Genomic DNA, 25,566 nt, shown 5'->3' with positions numbered 1-25,566 from the left:
CCCCCAGAATCAGATCCTGGGGCAGCTGGTTGGGGTTTGTCTGGAAGAAGGATTATCCAGATCAGTCCCTTCTAATCTCAGCTCTGGCCTGCGCCCTCCCCACAGTCACCAGAACCCTCTTCCCCCACTACCTGAGCTAAGGAACACCATTTTGGGTATTGACAATGGGCCATCTCTGACCCTTGTATCCTGGCTCTGGGGCTGGGTGCTAGGTAGGTCCTGACAGCCAAGATTATCACCATTGGTGGGGCCGGGCCTGAGGGGGGTGGGGGCTGCTGGAGCCGTGGTGGCTACTGCTCCTTTGCACCCTTCCAAACGTCAACCTTTAATCCTCACAGCTTTGCTCTAATCCCATGGGGCCTAATGCTCTTCTCTCTGCCTGCAGAGAGACCGATCGGGAAGCATCTCCCCCCCAGAGCTTGTTGTGGGGGGCTGCTCCTCTATAGCCCAGCACTCCTGCTCCTCCCCTCCCCCAGGCTGGGCCCAAGTCTCTGGAAGCCACACACCTCCTGTCCTCCTCCCCACCCCTGCCCGCTGATTTAATTTTGCCTGACGTCGTTGTTGGCCCTCCCCTCCCCTGTCCGTGCCCACACCCCCCTCCCCAGAGTGGGGCCAGGCCAGGCCAGCTCCTCTGGCAGCAGAGCCGGGGCAGGTGATGGCTGGCGGCTGGCGTTGCAGTTGAGGGAGTGAGGAGGCGCCTGGGAACCGGAGCTGGAAACCTGGGAGAGGTCCAGTCACAGCCCAAGTAAGAGGGAGCTGGCCTGGCTCTGCCTCTGGGCCTGGGGCTGCCTGCGGGGAAGGCGGGCAGGGCTGGGCCGGCTGCACAGGACTCCAAACATGGAGGGGCTCCTGGGGGAGGTGGTGTAGGCCACCTGTCAGTTCCCTGTTCCTTGGAGTGGCCTCCAGCCCCCTTGAGGAGTCTGGTGTGGGGTGCGAGGCAGAGGGATCCCCTATACCTACCGCATGTTCCTGGCAGGAGCCGGAGCTACCTCTCAACCTGTCAGCCATGGGGGAGATGGAGCAGCTGCGGCAGGAAGCGGAACAGCTCAAGAAACAGATTGCAGTAACTCCAGCACCTTCCCACTGGGGTCCCCAGAAAACGTGGAAATGGGGACATGAGGGAGTGTGGCCTGGGGGGAAGGAGGCTGGGTTCCCTCCTGAGTGACGCCTTAGAGACCCCTGCCCTGGAAGTCACCAGAGACTTTCTGCATCTCATATTTGAGAAGTCCCCAAACTGTAGATCCCCAAGCCTACCTACCTCAGAGGCTCATGCACCCCCTCTCCCTGCCCCTCCCTAATGTCTGCTTCCCCCCCAGGATGCCAGGAAGGCCTGTGCTGACATCACTCTGGCAGAGGTGAGACTCCTGTCCCCCTGAGCAGGGCCTGAGGGGAGGAGAGGGGATGGGAGCTCCCTGACCAGCCCAAGCTTTAGTACAAGTCCCTGGAGTGAGGAATAACACTAGTTAGTTCAGTCAACAAACATGCAGTGAGGTCTGCTCTGGGCCAGGGGCCGTATTGGAGGCTAAGGACAGGATGCTGCCCTACATCCGTAAAACAAAGGTGATCACACCCGCTCACACCCGCTCACACTGCGGGGCGGTGAGGGTGAAGGGAGGGCCAGCACTTGGTAAGTCACACACCCTTACAGGCTGCAGTCACTAGTTGTCTAACGCTGCACTTCATCAGTTCTAAGACGCACACTTTTCCACGTTTTCACATTTTTGAAATCAAGATGCATCCAACACTAGATGACGCCTTACAATGAAAATCGGCAGCGTTTTTTCTTAGTGACACATAAAAGAAAGGTGCTTCCTAGAGTTATTTGCACCTTAGATAGGATTAAATATCTTAGTAAGTATTTGCTGAACACTTACCCTGAGCCAGACACTGGGCTAAGCTGCTTCAATACCTAATTCCATTTTCATGACAACCCCACAAGGTAGGTGCTATAGACATTAATTTATAGATGAGGAAACAGGCTCGGAGAGGTCCAGTAACTTGATCAAGATAATAAAGCAGGTAAATGACGGGTCAAATCTATTGGCCCTGGAGCCTCAGGCCAAGTCCAGAAGCCGGATAGACTTAAGGGGCACAGGTCCACACATTTCAGGGGCTGCAGTTCAAGGTCATGGTGATACCTGGACACCCAGTTAAAGAGCTGGCTGTGCTACGGTGGTGTGTGCGGGCAGGCTCCTAGCGGTTTGGAAATGCGTACGTATCTTCCTAAGTACGCGTTCCGTGACTTCACATTTTGAAATTGGTCAAGGTGGGAGAATTACAGGATAAAATCACCCTCCCTCCTCGCCTCGCCCTCCCCACCCCACCCTGGAGAGGGACTTGCTAAACACTTAACAACATGCCGCTGGTTGTCTGTCATCAACCTAAGCCACTCCACGGCGGGGACTTATTTCCCTAAGGCTGGGGCCTGACCCAGAACAGAAACCCGTACAGATCGGTGGCTGTGACACTGACACCTGGTCAAGGACCCTGCTCACCCTGGTTTCTTGTGCCCCCCTTTTCTGCAGCTTGTGTCTGGCCTAGAAGTCGTGGGACGAGTCCAGATGCGGACGAGACGGACGCTGAGGGGACACCTGGCCAAGATCTATGCCATGCACTGGGCCACCGACTCCAAGTGAGAACTGAGAGGTGCCAGAGGGGCGGGGAGGCGGGAAGGACAGGCTTGGGTGACACGGAGGGCCCTCTCCCCAGGTTGCTAGTAAGTGCCTCGCAAGATGGGAAGCTGATCGTGTGGGACACCTACACCACCAACAAGGTACCAGCCCTGCCTCCCGCCCTCCATCACTCCGTCCTTTCTTGGGGACACTATGCCTACCCTCCTCTGCTCTCCCCCCCCACCCCCCCACCCCGGGAGCTCAGCCCAGGTCCTGCCTCTGCTCCCCTTGCCCTCCCGCAGGTACACGCCATTCCTCTGCGCTCCTCCTGGGTCATGACCTGTGCCTACGCCCCATCAGGGAACTTTGTGGCATGTGGGGGGCTGGACAACATGTGTTCCATCTACAGCCTCAAATCCCGTGAGGGCAATGTCAAGGTCAGCCGGGAACTCTCTGGTCATACAGGTGAGAGGCCCTCTCTTCCCGTCCCACCCCGAGGGGTCCAGGGAAGTCCCCGGCTGGCTGGCTGGCTGGCTGGCTGGCGGGTCGTGGCTCTGCAGCCAGGGCACTGTCCTAACCTCCCCCAGGTTATCTCTCCTGCTGCCGCTTTCTGGACGACAACAACATTGTGACCAGCTCCGGGGACACCACGTGGTGAGGACTGACTCGGTGCGGGGCTGGGAGGCCGCTCTGGCCTGGCCTTTCTCGGTGACAGCCTCCCCTCCTCCCTGCAGTGCTCTGTGGGATATTGAGACCGGGCAACAGAAGACTGTGTTTGTGGGACACACAGGGGACTGCATGAGCCTGGCTGTGTCTCCCGACTTCAAACTCTTCATTTCGGGGGCCTGCGATGCCAGCGCCAAGCTCTGGGACGTGCGGGAGGGGACTTGCCGGCAGACGTTCACGGGCCATGAGTCGGACATCAACGCCATCTGTGTGAGCCCCCGCTGTGCGCCCGCTCCGGGACCGCCTCACCATCCAACACGCATCCTTCCCCCCCCCCCCGCCAGAGCGCCCACCCCTGCTTTTTAACTTCCCACTTTAACATAATTTCACCTTACAGAAAAGGGGTAACAGAAAGAGCGCCCACTTAGCCTCCCCCCATATTCACTGTTAACAGTTTACCACATTTGTTTTAGTCTTCTCTGTAGAGGAAGGGATGGAGGAATGGATGGATAAATGATTGACAGCTAGCTAGACACACACACACATCCCAATGTAGATATACATTTTGTTGTTGTTGTTTTGTTGTTAATCCTCACCCAAGGATATTTTTCCATTGATCTTTTTATTTTTATGTTTTTTTGTTTTGTTTTATTATTGTGTCTTCTGATTCTTTTTTTTTTTTAATATATTTTATTGATTTTTTACAGAGAGGAAGAGAGAGGGATAGAGAGTTAGAAACATCGATGGGAGTGAAACATCGATCAGCTGCCTCCTGTACACCCCCTACTGGGGATGTGCCCGCAACCAAGGTACATGCCCTTGACCGGAATCGAACCTGGGACCTTTCAGTCCACAGGCCGACGCTCTATCCACTGAGCCAAACCACTTAGGGCTCCATTGATCTTTTTAGAGAGAGTGGGAGAGGGAAAGACAGAAATATCTATGTGAGAGAAATTCAACGATTGGTTGCCTCCTGCATGAGCCCTGACCAGGGCCCGGTCCAGGGAGGAGCCTACAACTAAGGTACGTGCCCTTGACTGGAATCAAACCCAGGACCCTTGGTCTGTAGGCCGACGCGCTATCCACTGAGCCAAACTGGCGGGCTTCCCCTGTTTTTTTTTAGAGTAAGTTGAAGACATCATACACCTTTACCCATTAAATACTTCAGTGAGTATTTCCTAAACACAAGGCCATTCTCTTACATGGCTACAGTATAATTCTTAAAATCAGGAAATTTAACATTAATGTAGACACAATAATATAGTCTGCAGTCTGTATTCACATCTCTCCAATTGTCTAAAAAAATATCCCTAACCGCAGTGGGGTTTTTCCCCTGCCAGGAACACGTATTGCATTTTCTTGCCACATCTTGGTTTCCTTTAAACTGGAACTGTTTTCCTACCTTTGTCTTGTGTGACATTGACATTTTAAAAGGGTACAGTACAAACCAGTTTTCTGTAGACTTCCCCTCTGTGTGAGTCGGTCTGACATTTCCTCATGATGAGATTCAGGTTATGCATTTGTACTTGGCCCTGCTCCTACACTCTGATCCACTGAGTGTAGTGGGAAGAGTCAGAGACAACCTCCCCCCCCGCAACCCCCCCTTCTAGCCCTGTGATCCTGGGCAGGCCGCAGGCGCTCCCTCAGCCTCATGGGAATAATGCCAGTCTGTCATGAGGAGCCAGTGAAGGGTGTCGGGAGCCACCGGCGTGCATGAAGAGCGATGCCATGGCCTTTCTCACCGAAGGCCAGGGGAGGGACAGCCAGGGAGGCTGAGGGAAGCAGCTTGCCCTGGAGCCACCGGGGCAGGAGCCAGGGAGAAGGCAGGAGAGGCAGCGGCTGCCCAGGTCTGAGTCCTGACCCCCTGGCCACCTGTGCCCTCAGTTCTTCCCCAGTGGAGAGGCCATCTGCACGGGCTCAGACGACGCCTCCTGCCGCCTGTTTGACCTGCGGGCAGACCAGGAGCTGACGGTCTACTCCCACGAGAGCATCATCTGCGGCATCACGTCCGTGGCCTTCTCCCTCAGCGGCCGCCTGCTCTTCGCAGGCTATGACGACTTCAACTGCAACGTCTGGGACTCCATGAAGGGCGAGCGAGTGGGTAAGGGTCCCCCTCCTGCCACCTCAGCTGGAAGTGCCCTCCCGCCAGCTCCCCTTGTTGGGAACTTACTGCTGTTCCCTGATCATTAGATAACGCTGAGCTCTGCCCCTGGAATCGTGTCCCTTTGGCTCCCAATGTAGGATCATCTTCCCCGAAAGCGCTCTGAGGGCCTTCCCTACCGCCCAGGGCCCGAGCTGCTCCCTCCAACGCGGCTCCTTCAGGTTGTGCCCAGACCTGAGGACCTGAGTGTCCTGTCAGGTCTGGGTTTCAGGGGCGGCCTCATTGCCAGGAAAGGGCGGCCTCGGGGAACTATGCGATGAGCAGGATTAAGGTCCAGAGTGATCTGAGGGCCCTGACCCCAAGCGAGGGGCTTATGGGACCAGCCTGGTCTGCAGTTGAGTCAGTGTGGCTTCTTCTTTTCAGACAGGTCAGGTGCTCAATGAAAATAACACTGGCCAGAAAGTCAGGGTCTGAACCTCAATTCTGTGGCTTGTTTTCTGAGTGCCCTTGGGCAAGTCACTTCTCTCTGGGCCTCAGTCTCTTGGTTTGGAAACAAAGAAACAGCACAAAAGGGTTCCTCCCCACGTTTTCCAGCGCCCATCAAATGCCCCTTTCTCATAGCACAACAGACACTGCCGACCCCTTGCCATCCCTCTCTGCCCCTCCCCCACCCCAGGTTCTTGGCAGAGATTGGCCTCAAGAGAAGTCGCACTGCTTAGGGCTAATCCTCTTTGGGTCTCCACCAGGGGGGGCTGAAGTCGGAGCCCAGCCCACCTAACCTGGGATTCCTGTGCCTGCACACACGCTCCCTGCCAAGTCAGCATGTGCAGACCCGCTGACTCCTCGCCCTTTTCCTCAGGCATCCTCTCTGGGCATGACAACAGGGTCAGCTGCCTGGGGGTCACAGCTGATGGGATGGCGGTGGCCACTGGCTCCTGGGACAGCTTCCTTAAAATCTGGAACTGAGAAGGCTGGAGGAGGGGAGGTAAAAGGCCACGAAGACACTCAGCTGCCCCTTGCTCCGCTCAATTTCTTTAAGGTTCCTTAAAGGCGTTCTCTTCTACACCCCAGCTGCCACTCCCACAAGCTTTCTCCTTCGAGAGCCGAGGGGAACACAGGGTGTGCCTCTGGGAGACAGCAGCCGGGCTGGGCAGAGAACCGCCCCATCTCCTCCCATGGTCTCCCCTCTCTGTGGTCCTGATAGTTTCTCCCTTAATAAGTAAGGACAACAGACCCCTCCCCAGCTCTTGGCAGCCCAGCAGGCTTTCAATATGAGGCCCCAGGCCCTAGGATTCCTCCTCCAGAGCTACTACCTTTGTCCAGGGAAAAGACCTGTATGGCCAGGGTGCTCGGCCCCGTGACTACGGCTCTGGCACCACCAGGGTCCTGGCCCCCGTCTCCTTCATGCTTTCCCCTTTTTCTACCTTCTTTGTTTTTTTCTCTCTTCAAATCACCTGCAATAAAGTATAGCACCCTGGTATATCTGTGATGTTTGTTTTCCACCCTACTTCTGTTCCAAAAAGATTCAGTTCCCACTTAAGTAATAAAATATTACAGGTGCAAGTGATAAAGACTGGGTACCAGACAGCTGGTGGGCAGAAAGGTAGGGTAGAGGCAGAAGCCCAAGGGTTGTGGGGAAGGCCGGAGATGGATTAGGAGAGAAGGTATTCACCAGGTGGCTTGGGTGTGCGTGCACAACAGCTTACCATAACCTGCCTGTGGTGCATACATGTGTGTTTGTACAGGAGGATTATGTTGAGAAAGAATCTATACAAATAATAGCCTAGGTGGTCGTCACGGCCCTCACGCCGTGATGCCTTCACGCCTTCACGCCGTCACAATCCCACAATCCATCACCAGGAGGCTGCGTGCGCAGCGGGCGCATGTGGGTGGGTGGGGACTTGACGCTGTGTGTGCGGCGTGGAGACGGGCCCCGGCGACCACTCCGCACGGCCAGGCCTGGGGGTCCCAGGACCCCCGGCTCCGGCCTACCTCTTTGGGGCAATCGATTGTGGGGCTTCCACACTATGAGAGGGCACAAGCCAGGCTGGGGGACAACCCCCCCACCCCAGTGCACGAATTTCTTGCACTGGGCCTCTAGTCCTATATAATAAAACCCTAATATGCAAATCGCCTGAACAGTGGAATGACCGGTTGCTATGATGCACAATGACCACCAGGGGGCTTGAGGCAGCTCCTGCTTGGGGAAGGGCATGTGCCCCTCCCCCCCCCACACACACAGAGGGAGGTGATTGGAGGCCAGTGGACAGTGCCAGGCCACCAGCCAAGGCGGGTGCCAGTGGAAGGGGGGGGCCCAATCACCCTGCCTGCCGTTCACCCCACAGATCAGCCCTGATCACCAGCCAGGCCTAGGGATCCTACCCTATATATTGGGAATAGTCTCTTAGATTTAAAAATTAAAACCTGGCAAGGCTACTCTAACACTGAAAAAACAGGACAATGCAGCGACGACATGCATGGACTCTGGCTTGCACATTTGGTGGTCAGCCCTGATTCTGACACTTATAATCGTGTGACAAAGCCAAGTACTTAACTTCTCTCTGTTTCAGTTTTTCCACCCATAAGATGGGGAAAAGGGTACTACTGCTTCAGAAGGATCATGTTATGTACTACTCTTTATAATCAGGGCAAAAAAATGTAGCTGTCCATACAACAGCAAGGTGCCTTTCACCTGTATGAAAAGTATGGTCATTGGTGCATGCAGCATCCAGGATTGCGAGAGGGATGTCTGACTGCCGGTGCCCTGATTGCCTAAACCGCAGTCGGACATCCCCCGAGGGCACAGGCTAGGCTGAGGACACACAAATGTCATGCACCGGGCCTCTAGTCAGATTATAAAAGGCCTTGAGTGTAAGGCTAGTCTAGACTTTATCCGAAGGCCAATGGAAAACCATTGAAGAGCTTTGAGCAGAGTAATAATGTGATCAGCTAGGCTTCTCAGAAAGATGAACCAAGCAGCAGTGTAGGTTGATGAAATTACAAGAGCAATAGGACAGGGGGCACAAGAAAAGGGATGGGAAAGATTCAAGATACAGAATCACCAGGATTTAGTGACCAAGTGCTTGGATATGAGATTTTAAGAGGGAAGGATTCAAAATGGTGGCCAAGCCCTGGCTGGTGTGGCTCAGTTGGTTGGAGCACAGTCCCATACACCAAAAGGTGGCGGGTATGAGGAGGCTGGAGGAGGGGAGGTCAAAGGCCATGAAGACACTCAGCTGCCCTTTCCCCTGCGCTTACCCAGGTTGCTGGTTTGATCCCTGGTCCTGATGGGGAACATGCTGTCAGGCATGTGCAAGAGGCAACTGATTGATGTTTTTTGCTCTCTCTTTCTTTCTAAAAATCAATTTAAAAAATTTTTTTAAAATGTTTTAAGAAGCTGGGCCCGTATGGCTCAGTAGTTGAGCATAGAGCTATGAACCGTGTCATGGTCCGATACCTGGTCAGGGCACATGCCTGGATTGCACTCGATCCACAATAGGGGGCATGCAGGAGGCAGCCAATCAATGATTCTCTCTCATCATTGATGTTTTTATCTCTCTCCCCTGCTCCCTTCCTCTCTGAAATCAATAAAAATATGTTTAAAAAAAAAAAAAAAAGAGGGGAAGAGAAATATCTTTTTGGGGAAAGATCACAAATTCAATTTTAAGACAAACTGACTTTGGAGTGCCTATGGGGCAGATGGATAAGGTCAGAGTTAGACAGAGAGACCTGGAAGTAACCAGAATATAGGTAAGTAGAAGTTAATCTCTAGAAATGAAGAGCGAGAGGAAAGAGCCAAGGACAGAGTCCCGGTGAACACCAGAGTTTAAGGGAGGTGCGTTGAGGACATTGGAGGCACCAGTGCAGGCGCAGTCAGGCCAGGGAACACAAGCTACCCAGGCTGCCTTTCTACATGAAGACGACCCAGTGCGAGGTTTAAGTATAACAGTTAACAACATCACTTAAAATCACTTCCTTTAATATACAAGAAACACATAATACACAAAGAAAGCCCAAGAAAGCTATCCGTTCCAGAGCTGGTAGTTTAGGGGGAGTCGAAGAAAATGTGTCTTTCCAGTCTCCCAGGGAAAGAAGGGGCAGGAGGACTCGGAATATCGCTAGACCCTGGTGAACCCAGGGCTGGGGCCACCCATGGCCTAGTTCTCTACCAACGCAAAGTGCTGGTTTTCCTTGTCATGGTCCTGACCTTGCTCCCACGCTTGTCCTCCAGTTCTCAGAAGTCGTCCAGTTCCCAGAATGGCCCCTTCCTTCAGTTCCCTGACATTTTCACTCAGGGGAGAAGGCCGCTTACCCTACAAAAGGCAGTATGCAAGTTGGGGGAGGGAGGGAGGTTGTTCAGGAGAGGGAAGATAGGGTAAAGGGCCTCCCACCTCTATGTTGGACATCCTAGAAACAGCCCTCACCCTCACCCTTTACCTGTCGTAGTGTCAGAGTCCCAGGGGAGTTGTCATCCTGCAGGATGGTGAGGGGAGATCTCCCTAGTGCCTTGCCTCTTGGTTTCCGTCTATTTCGCTTAGAACCTAGGGTGGGTAAAGAGTCAAAGACAGAGCCAAAATTAGGGGCTTACAGTTTATTCCTCCTAAACTGTCTGTAGACATCAGGACATCATTCCAATTTCTCTTCCTTAGACCTTGCCCTTGGATTCTTTACCTGAAGATCTAGGCGTCTCAGGGTCTCTCATGGGCTTGTCTGAGCCCTGGCTGGTCATAAGGGTTTCTGAGGGCTGTCCTGTTTCTTCCTCGGAAAACACCTGCTTGGAGGGGAGCTCAGTCTGGCTCCCATGAGGCATCTGGTCCTCAAGGGAACACTGGGTGCCCAGAGGCAAGTCCAAGTCAGAAGATGAAGGTACCTCTGGGGGCAGAACAGGCTCTGGGGGAAGATTTGATTTGGGGGCTTCCGTCTCAAATTCTTCACTCAGCTCTTTCACCAGTGGGGTTGTGAGCTCTAGTGGGGGGAGACATGAAGTGAGATAGTGACTCCCTGATACAAATGGTTCAGCAAAGAGGAAAAAATATAGAAGCCTTAGGATTCATGCCCTGGTGGGAGAGGAATTGAGAAGAGGAAAATCAAGGTGAGAGGGAGCAAAATGTTGAGAAAAGAGTGAGATGGGTTCACAGGAGAGGAGGGTAGAGGCTCCTTTAAGAAGGAGCCCTGAGAGGATGGCTTCATTGACCCAAGAATGCTAGCTGACAACCTCATCAGAATTCCCTGGGCCCAACACTCACCTCCGCTGCTGGTCTTCATAGGTGTCCGTGCAATGCCAAGGGTAGGAGAGCGGGGATCTGAGTCCTGGGCCTGGTTAGGATCCTCCAGCTGTTCCCTCGATGCTACTACGTTTGGCTGTGGAGAGCTCTCCACCTGTCAAGACCAAAGGCCATTAAAGTATGGCCCCTCACTCTTCTTCCCTCTCAGGTCTCCAGCCTTAGGCCAGTGTTTCAGGCAGGAATTACCAAGGCCTTCCGACATTCCGGGGAATGTAGAGGTGGGGAGTGGGGGCTCTCTTAAAATCAGATGAGGCAGAGGCCAAAGAATGCGGAGTTTCTCTTCCTACCCCTCACGCGACCCAGAGTACCTGGATGGGAGTGCGCACGATGCCGGCACTAGGAGAACGCGGGTCCGCCACTCGAGCCAGAAGCTTGTTGTGCGGCGGAGGCCGCGCTGGCGTGACTGGAACGCTCTTGGCTGAGCCCATCTCAATCCGGAGGAAGAGGGTGGGGCAGGGCCCGGCCCGGGGCGAGGAGGGTATGCCTGTGAGAAGTGACTCAGGTCTCAGCCCTCACCGCGACCTTGTTCAACCTCGGACTCCAGACCACCCGATCTTCCCAGATCCCAGCTAAGGAATCTCCTGGCCGCTGGGCCAGAGGCCTCTGTGGGAACGGTGGCTGGTGCAGCTGACTAGGCGGCTCATTCCGGGCCTGCGGGGCCCTCAAACTCACTAATTTATTTAGATCACTTACCGGGCCCCAACTCCACTTTGGTGCACAACAGCTGCAGCCGCAATTCCCGAAGCTGAGTTTCAAACCTCCCGCCACGCCCCTGCCGTGACGCTATTGGCTGAGCTGACACGGGCTCCTATAGGCCCGCTATGTGAGATCCGCCCGCAGGGAGGGAAGCCATTGGGCTGAGAGGACGTCTATCATGGGAACCACGGGGTCAATGGGCAGCGGCTTGTCTCACCCAGGGGTGACGCCTCCTGGATAAAAGGGGAATTTTGTTCCTATTAGGGTGCAAATTGTCCATCGTGGAACTTGAAGGAGAGCCAGTCTTCGCTTTTGAGACCTTCAGCTTCAAAACCAAGTTATTTTATTTTAAAAAATAGAAAAAAGGTAGAATTATTGTGCTATTATGTAGATTCAGGCGGCGACAGAGTTATGAAGGTTTTTTTGAGGCAAGAGAAATAGTAATCCGTAGAGGTTGACGGCGTCATCAATCGCTTGACGCTAACCCTCTCACACTCCGCCTCATTAGGTAGACCCTTTCCAAACACCAAGTCTCCAGGAAAGTCTCAGATTGATTTACACAACCGTCAGTTTCTGCTCTTCAATAGGAGGCACGCGAAGGGACCGTAGGGGGGGGTCCCAGAGTGCGAGCAGCGCAAACTCTGGGGCCCACCTCGCTGCTCGGCCCTGGAAGAGTGGGATTGGTTCTTCCGGCCATCGATTGCATTGGAGGCGCTTTTCATTGGCTTTAGTCAAGAGTAGGGCAGAGGGCGGAGCACTAAAAGGCAGGCTCCGTCCAACTGCCATTCTCGCGCGTCTTCCCTGGAGCGCATGCACCTAACGAGTAGTGCTCATTGGACCGCCAGAGTACGGGGAGGGGGACTAGGAAAGGTGGGAGCTGTTCTGTGTGAAGGAGCTACTGCCGGTGTCATGGCGGAGCTGAGTGAGGAGGCGCTGCTGTCAGTATTACCGACGATCCGGGTCCCTAAGGCTGGAGACCGGGTCCACAAAGACGAGTGCGCCTTCTCCTTCGACACACCGGTAAGCCCATTCCCCACGTCCGCAGCGAGCACGACTTCCTTCCATAGCCCTGGTCATTCTGCCGGGGCCTGCAAGGCTTGGGCTACCGCCTCCTTGCGATGCACCATGGGACGTGTAGTCTCCCATGCTACTCCCTGCCATTGCTTTTAATTAGCTGGAGCTGTCGTGTGACTACCGCCCCCGGAAGCCACCGCGCCCACTTCATCCGCTCCCCGTCTCGTGAAGCACTGTGGGGATTGTAGTCGCTCTCTTCCCTCCGCCGTTCTAAGCTAGGGGCGCAACCCGATCATCGGACTACATCTCCCAAGTGGATACCTGCGAAAGCCTGGGAGTTGGCCTTGCCTATCGCGCATGGTTCTCCGGGGTTTGTAGTCTCGTGTAGGAAGGATGGGGCGACCCCCCCACTGTTGTGGGCCACGGTTGAGGTTGGAGGGTGCATACTGCGGTTCCCAGGCGCCTAGTAGTCTGGAAGTGGCTGTGAGGAAGGCCGTTTCTGAGAAAGGCCGAGCTACAGAGCCTCCACCCATGATTAATATGGACAGGGGGCGGGGAGGTGGGTCATTGGTGGTAGGGAGGGGAGGAAAGCTCTAGTCGTTTCTTCTTTAAGATGAACCATTCCCTCGGCCCCCCCTTTCCCGCGCATCACAGAAAGCAGAGGGGACCCTTTTCAAAGTATTTTTGGAGAGACGGTTTCTTTCTTACAGGATACTAAGGCCTCTTTCCCATCCCATTGGCACTCTTGACTAGTTAGACAAAGCCACCACCCACACCATGCTTCACGTTATGCGGGCTCCACCCGGTACCTCCCTTCCTGCACTTCTCCCTTCTGTGTCACCCTCAAGCAGAGACAAGGCTCAGGCCAGGGCAGAGCCTGAGCTGAGAGGGCAGCAGCCTGGTTGGGATCCGCCTCCCCCCTCAGCAGCCCTCCCCTCAAGCCTCTGGGCCCTGCCCTGGGTGTTCAGCCAGACCAGCTCATGGCCAGGAAAACTGCAAGTCAGAGTGGAAAGGATCATTAATGCAGTGCTGAGTATGGGAGCATGATCTAAAGCCAAGTGTAGGATCACCACTGATTTGTGGTTTGCTTGGTTTGCTAGGCTTTGAGCTTGACCTCAAACAGTGTGCTGCTTCTCTCAAGTCTGGCTTTGGTAAAGCAAAAGCTAAAAGAGGACTGCTCAGAGCAGAGCTCCAGGGTTCCCAATCCTTGGTGAAACCAGCATTTTTCATTTCTAACAGAGGAGTTTAATCCCTGCAGTTTCCTCATGCCCCCGGTTACCAGAGGCATGGCTCTGCGAAGCACCATCTTTCTCAGGAGGAAAAGGTTTTTCTTAATTACCAACTGATGGTAGAAGTCAGTGGATTCCTCTTTAAACTCCTGTCTTTCTCCTAGTCACTGCTTTGAATAATCCAAAAGGGATTTTGGTCATCTTATTCCACTTTACTCCTCTCACCCCAAGTCAAGAGAGCTCCAGTGTGGCTGAGTTGCTTTGCTAACGAACTTCCAGCACCTTTGATTATCTTCAAATTGGGTTCCTGGTAGAAAGAGAGCTTACGTGACCTGCCTGATGAGAAATGCTCTATTTGTTTACGACTATTATAATCCACACTGTCCTAGGGAGTGGAACACAATCTGTGGGATCAAGAACTGCCTTAGATGATGCCCTATTTTTACTATGACAGCAGAGAATTTTTCAAGGCCACTGGGGCTTTTATCCCGGGAAGAAGATGCCTGCTGTTGCTCAAAACCTTGGATCTGGGGGGTCTAAGGGAAGACTCTGTTGTTGTCCCAGTTTCCTCCTCCACCTTCTCCATCACTTGAGTCACAAAGGCCCTGGGAGACTTGCTCAGTGTGGGGAAAGCCCATCCCTCTCCCGTCAGCCCTGGTTTAGAGTGGACACCTGTCTTTCCTTGGTTTCTGCCTGGGGTATATGTGTTCTGCCTGTCTCAGCAAGTGTTGCTAGGTTGTTCTAGGAAGGGGCTGGCTCTGAGGTTGGAGGTTGATGGGGCTTCATTGGGGAATCAGTTATTGGTCAGAGGGGAGGTGACAGGGTGGCAGGCTGGGTCCACGTTTAGCTGTGAGCTGCACACAAGGCATTGTTCCCCTGGAGTCAGGCTTCAGCAGGGAGAGGAGGGAGAAGACTCACTGTGGACCGGGTTCTACTACCTTGCCGAGTATGGTAGAGGAAAGGTCTGGTCTTGCTGGCAAGCTCTGGGGTTAGATATACTAGAAGAATCTGTTTGTCCAGTCTGGTAGGTTTTCTTTCTTTCTTTTTTTTTTTTTTTTTTTAATATTTATTGTTGAAAGTATTACATATGTCCCCCTTTTTCTCCTGTTGACCCCCTCCAGCCCATCCCCGCCCCCGCCCCAGGCCTTCACCACCCTGTTGTCTGTGTCCATGGGTTATGCATATTGGTAGGTTTTCTTAATCCTGGAGATCAGGTGAGGTTTGTCATGTTGTCCTTGGTTTAGGTTCAGTGTCTGACATACAGGTCTTGCCTCTCCAAGGAAGGACCCTGTTCCCCTCTGAATGTTATTTCTTGGTCCTAGAAGTCTGTGGTATTTGCTCCCCTTTTATTTTCTGGGTCTCTTGGCTCCAGAGAAGAGGTGGAGGGAGTTCTCTGCAGTTGATTGGAGGGCTCCAAAGAAGGAGCAAGGAGGAAGAGGAATGGTGCCTGATAGGTGTTCGCTCCTGGTGTCCTTGTTGGTTGTTATCAAAGGATGGGGAGAACCTTAGCCATGTACTAAGTATTAAGTAGGTAAATGACTTGCCAAGAGCCATACCTGGTTAGAGAACAGAACCTTTCTGTGGAAACCAGAAGTTTTCGAGCCTGGGTCTTGTCTCCCCACCTGGCCAGGCTTAATCCCCCGTGTTTCCTCCCCTGCTTCTTGTCCTGCAGGAGTCTGAGGGTGGCCTCTACATTTGCATGAACACATTCCTGGGTTTCGGGAAACAGTATGTGGAGAGACATTTCAACAAGACGGGCCAGCGCGTCTACCTGCACCTCCGGCGGACCCGGCGCCCGGTAGCTATGGGCTGGGCCTGGGGACATCCTGGCACGTCCCACTGGGCCCCCATTTTGAATCTGTTCCGTTCTGACTTCTGTAGGCCTCAATTCCCCTCTCACCTGTTTCTGTTGGTATCGTTAAAACCCAGCACACAACCCAGCACACTTGTTTTTTAGCTCCATTCTCTTCTGAGATTCACTCATTGCATCCCGTCCCTTCCCCCCATTTGTCCCTTATCTGGGCTCATTGCTGATCCTGCCCTTCCTGCCTCGTTGCAGAAAGAGGAGGACACCACTACAGGCACTGGAGACCCCCCACGAAAGAAGCCCACCCGGCTTGCTATTGGTGAGCACCACTCCTGTCTTCTTCTTCTCCCTGAGCTGGTCTTCCCTGCTCTCGGAAGTACTAGGAAAGCCCCGAAGGAATGAGCCTGATCAGAGGGCCTTGGACTCTGGAAGGGACGAAGTCAAGTGCTGTATCAGAGAAGGGACATTTACCTGTGGCCGTTGTCCTACTGTTCTTCTTCCCTGTCTTGCCAGGTGTCGAAGGCGGGTTTGACATCAACGAGGACAAGTTTGAGTACGATGAGGATGTGAAGATTGTCATTTTGCCGGATTACTTGGAGATTGCCCGGGATGGGTTGGGGGGACTGCCTGAGTTTGTCAGAGATCGGGTATGAACATTTTCCCGCCCTCCCCAAGATTTTAGGGCAAGCACTGAGAAAGCTAAAGGCCAAGTGCTAGAGGGGCGTGTGGGGCTGGGGGCCGGGCACTGTCTCTGACCCTCTGCTTTCCCCAGGTGACCAGTGCAGTGGAGGCTCTGCTGTCGGCCGACTCGGCCTCCCGCAAGCAGGAGGTGCAGGCCTGGGATGGGGAAGTACGGCAGGTGTCTAAGCATGCCTTCAACCTCAAGCAGCTGGACAACCCTGCTCGAATCCCTCCCTGGTGAGACCTGGACCCTCGGCCTCGAGGCACAACCCCCAGAGCAGAGCAAAGAGGCCACCCTCCTGGGGACCTGGTGGGAGAGAGGGCCGGGAGCAGGACAGTAGGGAGACTTGGGGAAGAACTAAACGGGGAGGACAGAGAGCTCATGGATTGGCAGGGCCCAGGGAGTCCCCTTTCTCCTCCACTCTGAAACACCCCTGGCCCATATTGCAGCCCGTATTTTTCTCCTGGGTTAGTGGCTGGAAGTGCTCCAAGTGTGACATGAGAGAAAACTTATGGCTCAACCTGACCGATGGCTCCATCCTCTGCGGCCGACGCTACTTCGATGGCAGTGGGGGCAACAACCATGCTGCGGAGCACTACAGGGAGACAGGCTACCCGTTAGCCGTCAAACTGGGCACCATCACACCTGACGGCGCTGGTACTCCTCCCTCCTCAGCCACCTCCATGCCAAAATGTCTTTTAACCGTTACTCGTTTTATTGGTACAAATAATACATGAGTACATTCTCCTGACAAACAATGAAAATATGCAGATAAGACTAAATCTCCACTTACCCTGCAAACCTCAGTCCTCTTTCTAGAAGTTATTATTATTATCCGATAAGTAAGCAACCCTCCCAACCCATGTGACACTAGACCCTTATCCCTCGGGGTCACAATGAATTCCAACCCTCACCCTGTTTCACCCCATCTTTCCTGACAACCATCCCCAGAAGGTTCAAGGGTGCCAAGAGGGTTATCCTACAGGCTCATCCTTCTATCCCATCAAGGCCCCTCAGGGCAGGGCGTGACATTGGTGGTCAGGCCAGTCCTGAGCCACCCCTGTGACTGCCTCCGCCTCCTGTCCTAGATGTGTTCTCGTATGATGAGGACGACATGGTCCTGGACCCCAACCTGGCTGAGCACCTGTCCCACTTTGGCATCAACATGCTGAGAATGCAAAAGGTACGATCCGTTCAGCTTCAGATTCTTCTTATTCCTGCCCATTAGGCCCTTCTTCCTTGCCTGAGGCAGAATACTAGAGAGAGTTGCATTTGCCAAAGTTATTCCAGTCCCCTTGGTATGTGGGCTTTGAAGAACTTTCTAGAATCATTTGTTCATTCATTGAATACTCCTGAGTACCTACTATGTGCTAGTCACTAATAAGGCAGGTGTAGTCCTTCCTTTCTTCCTTTCATCGACTAATATTATATATGGAAAGGCAGACATTAATCATATGCTCACACAAATAACTGAATAATTGCAAACTGTGTGGGGTACTATGAAAGAGATTGGAGAGGGCAGCTGTAGTTTACAGCAGGGACCTGGCCTAGCCTAGGGCATCAGGGAAGTTTCTCTGAGGAAGCCGTTGCTTGAGTGGAGACCTGAGGGGTGAGGAGGGGTAACTTTGGAATGAGAAAAATGCTTCAGGCAGAGGATGTTGCGTTCATTCATTCCCTCATTCAAGCCTGATGACTCTCCTCTGGGACAGTTACTTGTGGCCACCTAGACTTAGACTGGATGATATCCAGCATGCCTCCACCTTCAGCAAATCTCAGCAAATCTAGGCTCCAGCCAGGTTCGTCCTAGATCTGTGACAGATCAATGGGAAAAATCCAGGCCTGAGTCCCGCCCCTCGTCTGAAGTGCCCCTTCCCTGCAGACGGACAAGACGATGACCGAGTTGGAGATAGATATGAACCAGCGCATTGGTGAATGGGAGCTGATCCAGGAGTCGGGTGTGTCACTGAAGCCCCTGTTCGGGCCCGGCTACACCGGCATCCGAAACTTGGGTAACAGCTGCTACCTCAACTCAGTGGTCCAGGTGCTCTTCAGCATCCCCGACTTCCAGAGGAAGTGAGTGGTGCCTTCCCCGCTGGCCCGCGGCTCTGCACCCCCTACACCCCAGCTCCTCTCTGGGTCACCAGCCTCTGGGCACACAGCTTTCAGCTGCCCTCAGCACCTCTGTTCTAGTGTTAGTTCCTCTTACACTGTGGCTGGTGTGCTGTGAAGGGAGTGAGTTGTAGAACTGCACCATCGTTACCCAGTCACACACAAGCCCCACTGAGAGAGCAGAACACCAAATCCCAGGGCTCTCTGAGGCCTCCTGACCGACTCAAGGGTGAGCAGGTGGTCTTTATTTTAGGCCCATGACATCAGAGAAGCATCTAACATGGACATGTAACCCTGGGGGAGAGGGGGGGACTGGGGACACTAAGGTAGAAGGAAGGCACATTCTTTCTCGAGGGGGCTGGGAAGGACTGCCTCAGTGCACTGCCTACTGACGTAGCTGAGAAGGGAAGAAGGGCAGGCCGATGGGAAGAAATGGACTCCAAGGTTCAACCACATAACTCCCCACTGTGGAGGGAGCCTGTTCGCTGAGCTGGTAGATGATTTCTCCCTTGGCTTTTCGGCTGAGCCCAGACCAAAGCCCCTCCAACTCTCCTTCCCTTGACTCTTAGGTATGTGGATAAGCTGGAGAAGATCTTCCAGAATGCCCCGACGGACCCGACCCAGGACTTCAGCACCCAGGTGTATGTAGCCAGGTCCTGTGTACGAAGGCTGTGACCGCCTCGCAGCCTGTCTGCCTCCTCTCTCCTCCGGGACCGCCGGGAGGGGGCAGCAGTTTGGCCCTGGCCAGTTAGACTCTGTCAGATGATTGCCTTCTCGGCATGCTTACTGCCTGGAGATGGGAACCTGAGGTTTTCCACATGTTACAGAGTTGTCTAAGGAGGGCTTTCAGCCAGGATTGAGTCGGGGAGGGAGAGGTATGGCAGATGTCAGGTTATCATTGGTTGACGACAGCCAGTGGTTCTCTTGGATGTTAACCTAGGGCCAAGCTGGGCCATGGCCTTGTCTCTGGAGAGTATTCCAAGCTGGCACCGGAGTCTGGCAATGGGGAGCAGGTGTCAGAGCACAAGGTGAGTCAAGGACTCGATCCCTTTCAGGCTCTGGAATTATGGGGAAACTGAGGTCTGGGAGATGTCTCACTTGTTGGCCTCTTGAGCCCCAGCTAATTTGCTGCCCTGGCTCTGCCTAGGAAGTTCAAGATGGCATTGCCCCTCGCATGTTCAAGGCCCTCGTTGGCAAGGGTCACCCCGAGTTCTCCACCAACCGACAGCAGGATGCCCAAGAGTTCTTCCTTCACCTTATCAACATGGTGGAGGTAAGGGCTGAGAAGATGACAAGGGAGGGCACTCTTCCAAGTCCTCCCATCCACCTGCAAGTCACTCCCTCTCCCTCCCTCCTGCCCCTTCCTGCCTGTCAGCCCTACCCAGCCCCACCCCCGCACCTGGCAGTCTGCATGCACTGTGTCCTCCCTGTAGTAGCAGTGACACCCAAGGAGAATAGTAGAGCCCAGCAGTGCTCCTTACACTTGATGGACTTGCTGCCTCATGAAGGATACACCCCAAGAAAATGCAATCGGGATACTTCCTACTTACCAGGAGGACTACAAGCAGACTCCATCACAGTCCCACAGGCTGTGACCGGGCCAGAGTCGGGGAGGGCTGGGGAACTAGGGAAGGCCTCCGCTCTGTTCCTGCATCCCTGCGCGCTCAGGGGTAGTCTCCCTTCTCTTCCCCTCTGCTGCCTCCCTAACCACCAAGGATCCTGTTAGGCCCCCATTTCAGGCCCTGGCTACCCAGACCTCCCCACCTGCCTCTTTCCCATAGAGGAATTGCCGGAGTTCTGAAAACCCGAATGAGGTGTTCCGCTTCCTGGTGGAGGAAAAAATCAAGTGCCTGGCCACAGAAAAGGTGAAGTACACGCAGAGAGTGGACTACATCATGCAGCTGCCTGTGCCCATGGACGCGGCCCTGAACAAAGGTAGGGGCTCTCAGCCAGGCCTGGGTGCGGGTGCAGTCTGAGGGCTGGGAAGAGCATTGGGCATCTAATAGGAGCAGAGCCCATGGTATGCCCTGCTCCCCCGCCGTGGTCCTAAGCTAGGCCATAGGGGGAAGTAGGATTAACCTCGCCCACAGCTTATGCGCAGAGCTATGTTAAAAAGTAGCAAGATCATGCCAAAACCGGTTTGGCTCAGTGGATAGAGCGTCGGTCTGCGGACTGGAAGGTCCCAGGTTCGATTCCGGTCGAGGGCATGTACATTGGTTGCGGGCACATCCCCTGGTGGGGGGTGTGCAGGAGGCAGCTGGTCGATGTCTCTCTCTCATCGATGTTTCTAGCTCTCTATCCCTCTCCTTTCCTCTCTGTGAAAAATCAATAAAATATATTAAAAAAAAAAAAAAAAAGTAGCAAGATCATATACAGATGCTTGTCGGGCGGGACGCAGAGCCAGCAGGGCCAGGCTAGGAGGGAAAGAGCATCACCCTCTGAAGGATCCACCCACCAATTCTGTCACCAGAGGAGCTTCTGGAGTACGAGGAGAAGAAGCGGCAAGCCGAGGAGGAGAAGCTGCCACTGCCAGAGCTGGTTCGGGCCCAGGTGCCCTTCAGCTCCTGCCTGGAGGCGTATGGGGCCCCCGAGCAGGTGGACGACTTCTGGAGCACGGCTCTGCAGGCCAAATCAGTAGCTGTCAAGTAAGTCCTGTTGGTCTGGGCTGAGGGTTTCGGGCCTGTGTCAGGGTGGTCCCTGAGATACTATCTGCCGCTTTCTCATTCTGTCCCTTTTTTGGGTGGAACCTCAGAATTGCATCAGTTGAGGCTGGTAACTTTGGAATGGGAAACCAAGAGGCTCCAGCAGGAGCAGATGCAGACGATTACTACATATTCCTTGTCCTGGCCAAACCCCTCCCTCTTCTCTCATGGCACAGGGTCACTTTAGTGCAGCTTCTCTCCACTCCCTTGATCCTGGCAGGGCAGACACTGAGTATCACTGGTGAACAGAGTGTGGGTTTCCAGCAAATGCTTTTACTTTTTGCCTACCTGTGTTGGCATGAGCTTGAGATCGGTAAGAGTGCTGTGGTCTCCAGAGACGTTAGCCATCCACCCCTGTGCTGCTCCGGTCAACAAGCCAGCCCTTGTCCTGGCTTCCGCCGCTCCTTGTTTGCAGATGCTCTGATGCCTGCCCAGGGCGAGATGAGAATATGGGGTATCTTCTGGGCTGTTAGAATATGGGGTATCTTCTACCCATGAGAGGCTGAACCCCAGGGTGGGGCTTTCAGGATAGGAGAAGCTTGGGATTGTCTGGGTACCAGGACATTCTCTCTTCCCTAGGACCACACGATTTGCCTCATTCCCTGACTACCTGGTCATCCAGATCAAGAAGTTCACCTTCGGCTTAGACTGGGTACCCAAGAAACTGGGTATGATGGCTGGGACAAGTGAGGGAGGTTAACAGAAAATGCTAGACAAAGAAGAGGCCTTGATATATGTAAACTTAGAAGACTTCTTTGTTTTTTGTTTTTTTTTTAATGTATTGATTTAAGAGAGAGAAACATTGGTTTGTTGTTCCACTTATTTATGCATTCATTGGTTGCTTCTTGTAGATGCCCTGATCAGGGATCGAACCCACAACCTTGGCATATGGGGACGACACTCTAACCAACTGAGCCACCTGGCCAGAGCCAAGACTTCTTTGATTTTAGTTATAATTTACAACCAACAATGATCTTCGTAGTTTTACAGTTTTTATTTTTACAGTTGTTAAGATGTTTTCATTTTAATAACCTGGAAATAATTAGTTCTCATGGGCCTTACAGGCCCCTGCTGATTTTGAGAGCTCTGATTTAACTTCATTTCCTAGATAAGCTGAGACTCACAGAAGTATAAAATCATCCTGTCCCACAAGTTGGAGGCCCCCTTCCTTGCCCATAGCCCATTTGTGGTAGATCTAGGACTAGATCAGGTCTCCTGACTCGCAGGCCACAATTATTTTTATTAACCGGATCCCTAAGATTGGATTCTCTAAACAGCTTGATATTCCAGGGCAGTGCTAAGATATGGTGCCTGGGCGTGAGATTCCCAAAGTGCTTTTTCAGGGAGGGCCCCAGGGAGCTCCTGAGTGACCCTTTCCTGCCATTCCCATTACAGATGTGTCCATCGAGATGCCGGATGAGCTAGACATCTCCCAGTTGAGGGGTACAGGGCTGCAGCCTGGAGAGGAGGAGCTGCCTGACATTGCCCCACCCCTGGTCACTCCGGATGAGCCCAAAGGTAGCCTTGGTTTCTATGGCAACGAAGACGAAGACTCCTTCTGCTCCCCTCACTTCTCCTCTCCGACATGTTAGTGATTCTTTTTCCTGCCTGTCTCTCTCCCTTGCTGATGGGGGTCTTCTCTGCCTGCCTCCCCACAAGCCTGTCCTCTGTGTTTCTCCTGTCCTCCCTTTCCAATTCCCTCCGCCCTCTTTGGGTGAACTGGGGACCGACTGAAGCACTCCCAGCCACATTCTCTGTGTGGATGGCAGTAGTGTGGGCTAATTGCCTCCCTACCCTTGTCATCTATTGGTTAGGGGTGGGGGCTGCGTATCATATTCCAGGGAAAGGGCCCATTCTGTGAGACTGGGCAAGGAAGGGGATCCATGGGGGATCTTTAGCTTTGGTCTGTGCCTTTAGGATATTGGACCCACTTTGTGTTGTCTGTCGTTTCAGTTCTGGGATAAGGTGCCAGGCTGTGGAAGAAAAATGCATGGAATGGAGTGGTTGGGAGAGGGCTGGGGGCTGGCCTGTGGGGAAGAGGAGGAGGTGGAGCAAATAGTGGCCCAAGGAATCGGTCACCGTGCCCACACTTCTCCCACCACAGCCCCCATGTTGGATGAGTCAGTCATCATCCAGCTGGTGGAGATGGGCTTCCCTATGGATGCCTGCCGCAAAGCTGTCTACTACACCGGCAACAGCGGCGCCGAGGCTGCCATGAACTGGGTCATGTCTCACATGGATGATCCAGGTAGGTAGGGATGGGTAGCAGGGCCTGGCAGGGCCACCATCCTCCCCCAAACACTTCAACCCCTTCGCACCCACAGATTTTGCAAACCCCCTCGTCCTGCCTGGCTCCAGCGGGCCTGGCTCCACAAGTGCGGCTGCGGACCCCCCGCCAGAGGACTGCGTGACCACCATTGTCTCCATGGGCTTCTCCCGGGACCAGGCCCTCAAAGCTCTGCGGGCCACGGTAGGGGGCTGCCCTCAGCTCAGGACTGGGGACAAAGGGGGTGGAAATGAGGTTCCATCCTTCATAAGCAAGACGGAGGACAGCCGCTGTGGTACGGCCACGGCTGGGCTCCGCCCTTTTGTGGCTGTGATGAAGGAGCTAAGGCTTTCCCTGGTGGTTTTCTTGCCCCCGGACTTGTTGGAAATGTAATGCCTTCCTCCTCTCCAAGAACAACAGTTTAGAACGGGCTGTGGACTGGATCTTCAGCCACATTGACGACCTAGACGCAGAAGCTGCCATGGACATCTCGGAGGGTCGCTCAGCCGCCGACTCCATCTCTGAGTCTGTGCCGGTGGGACCTAAAGTCCGGGATGGTTCTGGAAGTGAGTGCCCCCTGGAAAGAGGACAGGCCTGGTCGAATCTAGCCAGTCTGCTCTACCAGAGCCTCATTCCAAGGCGGCTCTGCTTCCCTCGGGGCAGCGGGTGAAGGAGCTTTTTCCCCGTGACATGACTCCTGGCGGTGGGATTCTAGGCGGCGGAGATAGACTTTTGACCCAGTTCATGCCTACACTCCCTGAATTGGAGCTGTTAGATGTATCTTTGGGCTGTCAGTCACTCAAGGGTCCCTTTCTCATTGTCTTCTCTGCCCTTCCCTTCACTCCATCCCTAGAGTACCAGCTCTTTGCCTTCATTAGTCACATGGGCACCTCCACCATGTGTGGTCACTACGTCTGCCACATCAAGAAGGAAGGCAGGTGAGGGGCCACGGCGTGCATTGCGAATGGGGGAAGTGGTGGTAGAAGTGAGCAGGGCGTGAGATCCTTAGAGGATGTGTGGAGAAGGTGAAGGACTGCCTGGTGGGGCCACAAATCCACCAGGGATGAGAGAGTGCCTGACCGCAAACATCAGGCAAACTACAGCCCTCTGGGCTGGGTCGGGCCTCTTGCTTTTGTAAGTAGTTTTAATGAGCATAACTATACTTACTCCTGTATGTATTATCTGCGCTGTTGTCACTCCGCAAGGGGAAAGTAGAGTAGTTATATCTTTTCAATGGCCTGCCAAACCTTCTGGCCCTTTACAGAAAAAGCTTGCCGATCCCTGCCTTATAGGAATGGGTGGGGGGATGGCTGTAAAGATGCTGGAGGAGCTGCAGACACCGAGTAGGGGAAATGGTTTCTGTCAGACAGGTAGCAGCTGGGCTAGGTTTGGGGAGCTTTCCCCAGTCACCAGGATTGACTCCAGAGGCTGGGTCAGAGAAACCTAGTTGAAGCATGTGGACTGCTCAGTTTGTTCATCCTTTTCCACCTCTCCCACCTTTCCCAGATGGGTGATCTACAATGACCAGAAAGTGTGTGCCTCTGAGAAGCCGCCCAAGGACCTGGGCTATATCTACTTCTACCAGAGAACGGCCAGCTAAGAGCCTGTCCTGACCCTTACCACGGAGGGCAGGGGCAGGCCACCGGGCATGAGGGAGAGGGGCCGGGAGTGGACGGCAGCCGCTGGCTCTGCACCCTTTTCCTTTTCGTCCCCTGCAGCAGGGAAGAAGCTAGAGGCTCTAGGAGGATGGCTGAGCAGAGTGGAGGGACACTCGAGAGACTTTGGGGACAGAGCAGGAAGGGGACGGGAGGGTGGCTGCCTGAATGTGAGGAGACCACGTTGCTTCCCCTCCCCCTGGGCCCTCCTTCCTCTGCTTCTCTAGTCCTGCCAGCTCCCGGTGTGGAAGGGGCTTATTTGTGTGTGAGTGTGTGTGTGTATGTGTGTGTGTCTGTGTGTGTCGCTTTTTGCAGCCTCTTCCACCGAAGGGGGTGTCCCTGCTCCCCCTTCCCCTTGGTGTTTGCTCCCTGTGTGGTCAGGTCAGGAGGGATATGAGGGAATTGGGGACCCCCTCACCCTCCTGCCTCAGTCTTTCCTCTACTCTGTCTCTTCCCTGCCCTCTGGAAAATGCCAAAATACATGATGTGAATAAAAGTACAATGGGTTAAATTGTGTCCTGTTTGATACGGTGGGAGTTGTCTTCCCTGGGGCTAGCAGGAAGGCCCGTGTCCAAAACTCCCAGCCTTGCCCCTTCTGTAGGCAAATCTCATACTTTTCACTACTTTTCAGTAGTTTTTGGAGCTCTTGGGAAACTGAGGGTGAGGTGAGTGCTAGAGGCGGTCAGATCTGGGGAACTGGCGTGGGGTGACAGAGCAAAAATGGGGGCAAAAGCCCTTCCTT

The 25,566-nt window shown here is 53.9% G+C and overlaps 3 protein-coding genes across 5 annotated transcripts; 2 read left to right on the top strand and 1 right to left on the bottom strand.

Annotated features, from left to right (window-relative positions):
• The first annotated feature begins 1,006 nt into the window (after nt 1-1,006).
• Nucleotides 1,007-6,492, top strand: GNB3 (G protein subunit beta 3). Of its 2 annotated transcripts, none has more exons than XM_054719333.1 (9): nt 1,007-1,063; nt 1,317-1,355; nt 2,526-2,632; nt 2,710-2,773; nt 2,915-3,077; nt 3,200-3,263; nt 3,347-3,548; nt 5,163-5,379; nt 6,239-6,492. In XM_054719333.1, exons 1-9 carry the CDS (start codon nt 1,007-1,009, stop codon nt 6,343-6,345), a joined length of 1,020 nt encoding a protein of 339 aa, XP_054575308.1. In that variant the 3' UTR covers nt 6,346-6,492. The 2 variants fall into 2 exon arrangements, with proteins under 2 accessions (XP_054575308.1, XP_008143081.1); XM_008144859.3 differs by having other exon boundaries at nt 3,200-3,266.
• Nucleotides 6,493-9,341: 2,849 nt separating this feature from the next.
• CDCA3 (cell division cycle associated 3) lies at nt 9,342-12,168 on the bottom strand. Its single transcript, XM_008144861.3, has 6 exons — nt 11,358-12,168; nt 10,973-11,148; nt 10,626-10,758; nt 10,051-10,344; nt 9,817-9,920; nt 9,342-9,692 (listed from the first exon to the last, which is right to left on the bottom strand). The coding sequence occupies exons 2-6, from the start codon at nt 11,090-11,092 to the stop codon at nt 9,537-9,539; spliced, it is 807 nt and encodes a 268-aa protein (XP_008143083.2). The 5' UTR covers nt 11,093-11,148; nt 11,358-12,168; the 3' UTR covers nt 9,342-9,536.
• USP5 (ubiquitin specific peptidase 5) lies at nt 12,140-25,335 on the top strand. Of its 2 annotated transcripts, none has more exons than XM_008144862.3 (20): nt 12,140-12,380; nt 15,276-15,401; nt 15,663-15,729; nt 15,924-16,057; nt 16,183-16,328; nt 16,565-16,749; nt 17,181-17,275; nt 17,972-18,165; nt 18,771-18,842; nt 19,142-19,229; nt 19,349-19,474; nt 19,983-20,136; nt 20,672-20,846; nt 21,483-21,571; nt 22,299-22,490; nt 23,008-23,151; nt 23,228-23,373; nt 23,582-23,735; nt 24,023-24,107; nt 24,676-25,335. In XM_008144862.3, exons 1-20 carry the CDS (start codon nt 12,171-12,173, stop codon nt 24,767-24,769), a joined length of 2,676 nt encoding a protein of 891 aa, XP_008143084.1. In that variant the 5' UTR covers nt 12,140-12,170; the 3' UTR covers nt 24,770-25,335. The 2 variants fall into 2 exon arrangements, with proteins under 2 accessions (XP_008143084.1, XP_008143085.2); XM_008144863.3 differs by having other exon boundaries at nt 12,141-12,380; nt 22,299-22,421.
• Nucleotides 25,336-25,566: the final 231 nt, after the last annotated feature.

Source organism: Eptesicus fuscus, chromosome 7, assembly GCF_027574615.1.
Source record: "Eptesicus fuscus isolate TK198812 chromosome 7, DD_ASM_mEF_20220401, whole genome shotgun sequence".
Classification (NCBI taxonomy): Eukaryota; Metazoa; Chordata; class Mammalia; order Chiroptera; family Vespertilionidae; genus Eptesicus; species Eptesicus fuscus.
Note: the sequence above shows the minus strand (reverse complement) of the source record. Positions and strands in the feature narration are given on the sequence as shown.